Below are 10,451 nucleotides of genomic sequence, written 5' to 3' on the forward strand. Positions count from 1 at the left end.
AGCGCGGCTGCCATGCGGCGTGTGCTGCTCGCGCGGCAGACAATGTCTGAAAGTTTGGCTTGTGCTTCTTTTCCTGTTTTTTCAGGGTAGATGTGACGTAAGGCCTTTCTGGCTCTTTTCCTTGCACGCTGGACACAAAAGTGGCGATAGCTGCGTGATGTTGTTGACACAACTAGTTTTCATTTTGCAGCGTTTCTTACCTAATTCTCCCCTGCCCACTCTTTTGGGTGTTTTTGTTGGGTTTTTTTTTGTACTATTTTGTACAAATAGGCTCCTTCATTCCAGTTCTTTGTGCCTGCTCTGTGAGGACATTCTGTATAGAGCCTGTGAGACTGGACTCTTTCACGTGTAAAGTAAAAATATGATTTAAGTGTCTTCCACGTATGGACTTTTTCCTTCCTCTGTTACTTAAGCAACAACAAAAAAACCCGAAACCAAATCAGACCCCTTGGCCTGAGATAGCTGTTTTTTGGCCTCATTAAACTTGCATATGAATCGCCCTTCTAGGCTCGTGTGCTGAGCTCTGTGTGTGAAGCACTAAAGATGTTCATCATTTACCTGCTAGTCACATAGTAAAAACTATTCTTAAGGTTAATGAATGCTATGACAGGTTCCTCAAGGACTTAAGTAGGAAGTAGAATTTTGGCCAATTACCCATAACCTCAAGTTCCTGAAGAGTCTTAAAGCAAAAAACTTAAGTTATTTTAACTTAAAACAACTTGAAATACTTTATCATTATTTTCACAGCTGTGCCTTAAAAATATCTTTTGGCTCTGGGTGATTCTCATACCCTAAGACAGAATAATGAACTTGGGGTGTAACTTGTCCCTTCAGCTGGGTTAGGTGGTTGCTCTGGTAGTGTGTGCTTTGTTCTCTCTTCTTCCCATTAATGATGGGTCATTAGGCACTAAGAAGTAGTAGAGCTTTAGTAGCATAAAACATTAGGAAAGATAGTTGAAGAAATTACTGTTCCATAACAAAGAGCGAATGCCTCAAGGCCAAACCTCTGCACAGTTCCTGACTGGTAGGATTAAACATCTAGCACTGAATGAGCACCTTTCTGTTTCTTAGTGTAACTGTTTGCTGACTTGAAAGCCATTTGTTTTCAGCTCTAATAATTTTTCTTTGCTCTTACAGGGGATTCAAGTTACTAATTGCTGAAAAGTCATAGATGTCTTTATTTTAAACACAGATACGAGTCCATCAGGATTTAAGTATGTATCAAATGTTCTGCTTGTGGCTTTTTCTCCTCAGGAAGCACACGAGGAACATGATACTTCCACTGAAAATGCAGATGATTCTAACCATGATCCTCAGTTTGAGCCCATAGTTTCCCTTCCTGAGCAAGAAATAAAGACTCTGGAAGAGGATGAGGAAGAACTCTTTAAGATGTAAGTACAATATATCTGTATATTATCCGAACGTTGACTGTCTTTATAAAGAGTTAGATAACCTGTTTGGAATCTCTGAAGCAGTGATGTGATTTGATTGGTCTTCACTGTGATAGCAGAGGCTGAGGGAGGGTGGTGGGTAATAATGCCCCAAGAAACTGGAGCCTGGAACAGAAGGGAGCTGGCAGCACAAGTGTGGCTTTAGCAGTGTTTAGCCTAGAAGAAAGCAATAGCTTAGATAACAAGTGGAGGTTTGAAATTGGGTGATCACAATGTAGAACAAGTATCTTGGGAGGAAACAAATGAGATGTACATAGTGTTGCTGCTGTGCATCTCTGGTTGTAAAGGGTGATTTGCAATATGCTGAAAGAACAAAAGCCATAGATGCAGTTCAGTGGGACTGTACTGTACAGTACATGGGGCATATGTGGCAGTATCTGTTGTCTTAAACATAATTTTATCCTTAGATTGGGCTTCTTGTCAAATCAGAATAAGTTGCTTAAGATGTATCATCTGCCTGAAGAAACACGTAGCCTGGAGGCTTAAGAAGTGTTTTGACTTTGATCCCTGATGTACTTGCTTTAAATAGGTTTAAAATTTCCTGCTTTTACTTAATCACAGAAGGTATTGTTCACGTGGAAGAGATTTGAGTTCTCCCTGCACAGATTCTGGTAATAACTGAAGTGATGGCCAGTTTCTGACAGGTAGCATGGGGAGATCTCTGCCCTTTTGGCCTCTCTGCATGTGATGAGCAGTGTCACATGGAAAGAAGACTTTTTTTTCCACCTAGTTATTTTAAAAGATGGTGATGATGAAATAATATCATAATAGTGTGAGTTCCAGTGCTCTGCAGGTTTATTTCATGCCTATAAAGAGGGGAAGGAGGAAAGGAATCCTTTTTTTAATGCTGTTTGTTCTAATAGTTAAACTTAGGGGAATAACCTACTGAATGCCAACTGAACTCGGAAGGAAGGACTCACTTTGGTCAAAGTAGTTAATCTGCATCAGAATTTCTGTTAGAGCAGCTCCAACATCTGACACTTGCTCTTGAGGGACCTGGTTTATTCCAAGTCCCTATCCCTTGCATTCTTATATCCTGTAGTGTGAGCAGGTGCTTCCTTATCTGTAACAGTGTCTTCAACTCCTCACTAGCAGAGGTCATACTCTCTCCGGGGTCGGTTTTGAGTAATATCCCAAACCACTCCAGTTTCTCTTTTGGCACCCTGGCATCCTGGGAGATGAGCAGTGGTGTTCTGAAGCAGCTGTGTTGCACTGCAGTGCAGCACTAAGCCTCCTTTATTCCTGATGTAAGAACAGCAGCAATTAGGCTTCTGGAGTTAAGAGGAAGTGAGTGACTCTAGAGGGAGAGGCATTTTGTTACCAGGTGATCAAACATTGGGCTTGGAATCGTAGAGAGTCTTTACTTGGCGTCAAGCTGTTCAGTTTTGTGAGTTGATACTGCTGGGTAAATGGAGCAGTTTTGTTCATAACAGATATAAGAACTCTAGCTATAGCAAAACCTGTTAATTAGTACCTGAATTTAAGAGGTTGCCTACACTTAGGCTTTCATCCCCCAAAAGTGTGTACAGAGCCTGTTGAATTTCAGTATAATTAGCACATAATTCCTAACAGTTTACTATTAGAGCTTAATTTATTATATCAGTTTCTAAATTTGTGCTGAAGCAGAGCAGGGAACCTCACAAAAGGAATTATTTTGTTCTTGTGTGTGACTTATAAAAACTACTGTTCAGCCAGGTATGGTGTTTCCATAAATGTTTCTGCCTTCAGGCTGATGAATTCTCTCTCCTTACAGGCGAGCAAAGCTCTTCCGGTTTGCATCAGAGAATGACCTTCCAGAGTGGAAAGAACGAGGAACTGGTGATGTGAAACTCCTGAAACACAAGGAGAAGGGAACAATTCGCCTCCTCATGCGGAGGGACAAAACCCTCAAAATCTGTGCAAACCATTATAGTATGTTAGACATCACTATATTTCTGATTTTTGTTTTTACAAATAAGCTTCTGGAATTGTATATTGTAGGTTAAGAGCTCAGTGGCTTTTTAGTAGCAGCTAAGAGAGTTGCTGGACATCATTTAAACAGGTGTCAAATTTATGAGACTGTAAATATGGTTGTCTCTTGCTCTTCACACAAGGCTAAAAGCATCAAGAAGCATGAGGGCTTATTTTTATTGATGGGAGGAAGCTGAAGGGTTTTTCCTTCAGCCTCTGATAGTGCTCTAAGGCTAACTAAAGTCAGTTTAAAATTGAGCTGGGATAGGCAGGCATTATGTGATTGCTCCCAGAGTGTGTGTGTGGTTTATTTTAATGATTCAGAGTGTAGGAAATGCAATCCCTTAACCATCAGAAAGTAGATATTGAGGTGCTAAGCCAATCTGTGTCTGCCTTTCTCTGCTTGTGGAATTAAATGAATGTGGTGTATTGGCCTGTCTCATTCAGAAAAGAATCCTCTTCGAATGAAAATAACATGAAAGGGCAAGACAGACTTGAAAATCAACTTGCAAGAAGTAAATTAATGGGATACTTTGCTGCTTTGGTAGTGCTCAGATTTTTGTATGAGGAGCATATAGTGTTCTGTGGAGCTAAACTGCTGTTAAGTAGATTAAAATAACTTGAAGTAGCTTAATACAAATCTGAAGGCGGAATCAATAATGCTTGTTTTCTTGGGGTAGATCCCTTCAGAAGGACTGTTCAGAGGACACAGTTGTTCCTGTTTAGTAAATGAAATGGCAAATATGAAAGCAATGTAGTCACCAACCAGCAAGAATAAACCTGTTGGTTAGGGAAATAAATGTTGCACATATGCAAAACAGAATTGATACATTTATAGTGTTCATGTCAAAAGTTAGGTGTTTGGGTTTTTTCCTGGAAAAGCTGCTCTCAGTCTAGATTTGTTTATTGGATTTTTGCTGACTCACAGGCAGACAAAAGGACTCACTTCAGTTTTGCGAAATATTCAAGGGAACATAATGTAATTTGATCTCTAGATTTTAAAAATGCAAGGAAGGGAGTAGACTCCTCAGATTTCTCCTGAATTAAAAAGGACCCAGGGGATCAAGGAGGAAAAAAACCCTGCTTAAACTTTGCATGTCTGTAATGTACAAAGTCTTAGTGTGAGAAGTAACATTTCAACTTGTCCAGTCAGTCAGGTGAAGTCATTGTAGTGTCTTGGAGGAAAAGGGCTGTGTTTACTGGGAGGGAACTAATGGCTTGAAAATATGCTGAGCACATCTTGCAGCACTGCAGAATTCTGTCATACCTTCTAGTACAGCTTCAAACTGATAGGAGAGCAGTAGGAATAATGCTTTCTTTAAATTAATTTTTGGTAGCATTTTCAGTGTGCAAAAGAATGAATGCTGTTTGTCTGTCTAGGTGCCTTTTCCTCCTAAACCATTTGCCTGTGCTTCCGAGTTGTGCTTGGTCACTGCATCTCTCTAGGAATCCTGGTCATCTGATTTAAACAAGAGTTGAATCAAACTGTTTCTTAAGAGTAGGAAATGCAGGTCCTGTTATATAGCAATGATCTTGCATCATTTTATTTGGTGATGTAAGGAAAAATATATATGGGCACCATTGTCTTCTGTTTCTCCAAAAGTAATTCTGTGTCAAGTGCTTTACATAACCCTCACAGCCTGTTGTCAGTGAGATGTGTGGAGGTTGGTGTGGAGAACATTTGCTATTGTGCTCTGTACATCTTTTAATGCTTTCTTTTCAGTCACACCCTTAATGGAGCTGAAGCCCAACGCTGGCAGCGACAGGGCCTGGGTCTGGAACACACATGCTGACTTTGCAGATGAAAGCCCCAAGCCTGAACTTCTGGCAATCCGATTTTTAAACGCAGAGAGTGAGTGGATTCACATTGAACTTACACTGATTGTGAGCTATTCTGTTACACTGGTTGTCCAAACCTGGCTGTAAACCACTGTTGTAGATACACTGTAGCTCACCCCTGCATGGTAGTGGTGGCTAATTACTTCTTTATCTGAGAGAAGTCTGTTAATCACTTAACCATTTGTGTTGACAAACAGTGAAGTAATTAGGTCTCCAGTAGTACTCTGTAGTTTCTGCCCTAGGCACTTTTTTTTACCTAAGCCATTTCATGCAAGTGTAATGAAAATTATAATCAAAGCCAAAGCAGTTTAGAGACTAACACATGCAGCTTGCTGTCACTTATCTCAGGTGCTCAGTTGTAGTCAAGATTAGATTTTTGCATTAGAAGCAAGGAAACCCTGACCTGATATTTCTGGTCCATCTGCACAGGCAGAATATCAAAGTATTTTTTAAACTAAGCATGTAGTATCTTCTTTGTTCTGATTAAATGGAACACCCAGTGGAAACCCATCGTACTACTTGGTGGCTTTTTCTGGAGTAGCTACATTGAGTAGCAGAACAGCAACGGAATTGTAAATATGGACCAACTAGGATTAAATCAAAGTGGTTTGTTGTAGTTTTTTTGGGGGGAAGGGGTGTTCGGTGGTTTGGGTTTTTTCTGGGGGTGGGAGGTGTGTGTCTTTGGCTGTTTGTTTGGGTTTTTTGGTTATTATTTTTAAAGAAGCAAAACAAAAGAGGAAAAGTGGTTTAGTTTCCTGCTTTACTATTTGCCACACAAGTTTAGTGTGTTAGCCTCCTTTTCTCCTTGTATCTTAGATGGATAATAAAGTAGCTGAGTATTTTAAAACTAGATGGATTTGCCTATATCTGGGAAGAAATTAGTGTTTCATGCTTGTTTCCTTTTCTTTAAGTCTCCAACATCATATTGTTTAGCCAAATTAATCTTTCTGGTCCACCTGCTTACTGCTTTGCTTCTTAATCAAATAGGAGCCTTTAATTAAAGGGTTTTGGTAACTACTTGCTCACCTTTGAAAAGTTTTTCCCTCTTTCTGGTAGAGGTTGTTCAGCGTCTTGAATGTTCTGTCCTGAGGAAGTAGTTCTCTTTTCCTGTTTGCCCTTTGCAGTACTGACTAAGCAGAGGACAGCAGAACAGACCTAAGCATGCCCTTCAAGGATCTCCCCTTTGTGAGATGCTTGAAAAGGAATCGATGCAAACACTTCCCAGACTGGTTTCACGGTGCCTTCTGAATTCCTGTGGGGCAACAGTGACCTCCCGTGGTCAGCCAGACCAGCCTGGAATACCAAATTACTCCCTTCTTTGTCCTTCTGGAGTCAGGAAGCAGCTTGTCCCATCCACCTTTGTGTCTTGTTGCTGTATTACTTGTGTAGAAACATCATGGTTACTAGATCAGCTGCTTGGAATGAATGTTGAATCAAGTGGTGGCTTAGACAGAAACATAAGGATGCATAACCTTCATTATCTCTTGTAGTCAGGAATAGCGTGAGTCCAGGCTTTGGATGTGGGATCTGAATGCTGCACTAACAACACAGACATTCTCTCTCATTGTTGGGGCTAAGATCCCCAAGTTATGGATAGGTTGTGGAAGACCTTTAGGGTATAACATAGCTGACAAGGATAGTAGTTCAAAGCTAACCTTCAGTCTTTTGCATACAGATAGTTGTGTTAGCAATCTCTGACATATTCCTGTTGCTGCAGGCTAGAGCCAGCTGGGAGTTGCAATAACTACCAAACAGCTCCTGCTGGCATTACATTTTGAATCATTTTGAATATTGTGCACATTAAGCTGCTTTAATAGACTCACTGAAGAAAAGAAGCTGCTCCTGCACAAAGATGGGATTCAAGAATTTTCCATCTTGTATGATTTACTAGATTGTACTTCATAAGTCCCTACACATTTTGTTTACACAAAAGATCCAGAAGTATTCCATGTTGTGAGGAGGTAAAACTAATGAAAAAAATATTCTATCTTTATGGAAACAGATGCACAGAAATTCAAGGCAAAATTTGAAGAATGCAGGAATGAAGTAGACAAGAGAGCAAAGAAAGGTAAGGTTAAAAGTCTGAGTGTAACTCCATGCCATGTTTTGTAGCTGTGTGAGTGGTTATAGTGCCCTGGAGTGTAATTGTGTTCTAGCAGACTCACTCTGTGCTGAACTGCAGCCTTCAGTTCAGGTGCTTTTCTGTCTGCAAGAGTGATGGCTCACACGAGTGACGATGGCCTTCTTGGCTGTAGAAGGCTGTTACAGCTGCTGTTGGGACATTGCCTTTTTGGGAAGGCTACTAAGGAAGTATTTATGGCTTACAGTACACACAAATGAACCGTGAACTCTGTGACCACAGTGCTATTTCTTTCTTCCGGTTCCCTTTCCCAAATTCCACAAATATATAACCATGCAAATAGAATACTTAATGCTTTTTTTTATCATTGTTAATGTGTATGAAGTTGTAGCATTTCTTCACAGGTCTCCAGTAGAGATTTGCAGCACCTTGTAGAATTACCTGTGTGACAAGGTATCTCACCATATCAAATACACACTTCCATCTTTCCTTAGTACAGACTATAGTGGTCTGCAGTCAGTGCTCCTCAGGTTACTTAGATTGGAATTTTTCAGTCTTAAGACTTCCTCAGTTTCAAACTGGGGAACTTGACTTTGGCTGTTTTGTTTTTAAGACACGGAAGTACCTAGGGGCTTGCCTAGGCACTGTATGGAGCCAGTTCCTAGCAGCTGCACAGCTGGCCAGATGTTGCATGTTTCTCAGTGCCTGTGGTAAGGCCCTCATGTAGTGATTAATGTATGCAAGTGGTAGTTCTTGAATTCTAACATCTGAGGTAATTACCAAAGGAAAAGAAATGGAATGAATCACTCCAGTGGTCAGCAGAGAATGTCTTTATTTTGGTTCCTGTTCTGAATACCAGCTGTCCCTCCCCACCCCCTCACCCTCCACTGCTCTGCTCTTCCCCTCTAACAGGAAAGTCCATTACTGCCTGTATGTAACACTTTTCCTAATCAATCTTTTAGCAGGCACAGACAAAAATGATAGTGCTGATAAAGTTGCTGAAAAACTAGAAGAGCTTTCTGTAAAGGAAGAGAGCAAAGAATCTGAGAAGAAAGAGACCAAGGAAAAAACTGAAGAAAAGCAATAAACTCATCCTGGGCCTTGCAGTTTTTCCTTTACTTTTTTCTTTCTTTCTTTTCCTTTTGTTGGGTTTTTTTTGGTTGTTTTTTTATTTTTACAAGGGACTTTATAAGGAACTGAATTCAACATTCAGGTTGTTTTTTCTAAGCTTTTGCCCTTTGGAAGATGTCTTCAGAAAAATCCATTCCCCAGTCATGAAAATGTACTGTGCTAACTTTGTTTTCCATAGTGGAAACACTTATTTATAGTCATCCAAAAGAGTGAATAAAACTTGAAAACAGCATCAGAGGACAGAACTGAGTTTTCTGTACACTGTAAAGGCTTATGAATAACTTGTTTCATTGGGTGTGGAGCTACATATCATCATACCTGTGGGCTAACTAGGTTAACAGGCTTTGCCAACAGAGCAGATTAGGATTGCAGATGTTTCTTCTGTGTCTTCTAAAAGTGTAATATAACAGACCTTTCAGACTTCTGCTGTGTGTACCTGAGCAGGGAATGTGCCTGTGCTTCTTGAAATGCAGCAGACTTCTGGAATCAGGCAATGAGAGCTTTCCTAGCACTGTTGGTGATGATCCATCAGACAGTGAAAATAATGGAGAGGGAGAAAATGTATTATGTGAGAATTGAGAAGTGTTTTCCTCTTACAAACCAAAATTTCCACCTCCCTCCACTTCAACTTTAGTAATATACTACAAAGGCTTGATTCTAGCACAAAGCTACTACTGTTGTCCCAGATCTTCCATGTCTGCTGCTTGCTGGCTGAAGGCAGCAGCAGCCTGTTATGCTGAGGTGTACCCAAAGGAATTGGAACTGTTTGAGTACCTTACCGTAAGATGCCCCATGTCAGCATGTCAGAGCTGTAGTCTAAAATTTATGAGCAGGCTTTGGAGCTTACATTGTACAAGCTGCAGGACTTCTGAGCTTCTCCAATGCTTGGTGGGAAGCTTTCCTTGGAGAGTGGCAGTGTGGCTTTCACTTTGGAACAGTTAATTACATGGTACACACTTGAGGGACACTCCTTGCCAGAATAGGCAAATTGGTCAAATCTCTTCCCTGCAATTGTTCTTTGTTTATCCAATTCCAAGTTAGTGCTAGAGAATAAGAAACTAAACCATAGTCAGCAATAAAATCAACACAATATAGTCTGATAGATAATTTTGTTGTTAAACAGTAACACAAGGATGGTGTTAGGATAGTGATGAAATACAGTAGTATCCAAAATAATTATGAAAATGACAAAACTTGCCAAACTGTAGGACTGAGTGATGTTAACATTGGATAGCAAGACCTTTGTATCTTCATGAAGAGGCTTTTAACTAGTCAGGTTCTGCAGTCTGCCTGAGCAAAATACGTTTTTAAAAGGTCATGTCTCTACTCAGGACTGCCTTGTGATGCTACCACGAACGAGTCTTAACTCTGGAACTGTAATTAAGGTACTCATTTCTTTCAAACACAGTAATTCCTTTGGTGTTTTGCACATTCCCCTTCAAGTACAGCAGATATCAAAAGTCTGTTCATTAACAAAGATGGTTGAAAGGCAAAATAAAATGCTCTTTAGTGTTTCTGGTTTGGAAATAACAAGAAAAAGCTATTCTGAAGTATTTTAACATTTGAATGTAAAAGCCAAATCTTTATCCGTGAGTCACTGTAAATTCTCTGATCTGATGATGTCAAACAGTGTGTCTAAATTGATAGAAATGACATTTAATAATTTCAAAATAAATTTAAATTTTCATTTAAAGGATTTGCTTTTTATTTTAAGAGCTCTCACTGGGAGTGCATTGTTAGCCTGTAGGGGCAGAATGGTGCAGCAGCGCCATGGGAGAGTTGGATTTCACTGTCAGACGTTGCACAGAAGAGAGGAGGCAACACCTGAGTGGCTTAATTTGTCTTAATATTAGATATTGATCACTCCTGCTTAATGTTCTCTCTCTTCTTCCCCTCTTACTTAGGCATGTTTAAATGATTTCAGGACGTTTCCATTCCTGTTTAGGTGAACTGATCCATGTTTACAACTCATGGATTGCAACCAATGCTTGCAAGCCTGC

At 40.1% G+C, this 10,451-nt stretch overlaps 1 protein-coding gene across 1 annotated transcript; it reads left to right on the forward strand.

The window, feature by feature from the left end:
- Positions 1-1,254: 1,254 nt before the first annotated feature.
- On the forward strand, positions 1,255-8,532 carry RANBP1 (RAN binding protein 1; the record flags this gene model as incomplete). The annotated part of the gene is made up of 5 exons (XM_009082782.1): positions 1,255-1,391; positions 3,205-3,362; positions 5,125-5,253; positions 7,243-7,308; positions 8,283-8,532. Coding segments are annotated over 5 exons (615 nt in total), but the record flags the coding sequence as incomplete, so codon positions are not given.
- Between the last annotated feature and the right edge of the window lie 1,919 nt (positions 8,533-10,451).

This window comes from Acanthisitta chloris, unplaced genomic scaffold, assembly GCF_000695815.1.
Source record: "Acanthisitta chloris isolate BGI_N310 unplaced genomic scaffold, ASM69581v1 scaffold45809, whole genome shotgun sequence".
Taxonomy (NCBI): domain Eukaryota; kingdom Metazoa; phylum Chordata; class Aves; order Passeriformes; family Acanthisittidae; genus Acanthisitta; species Acanthisitta chloris.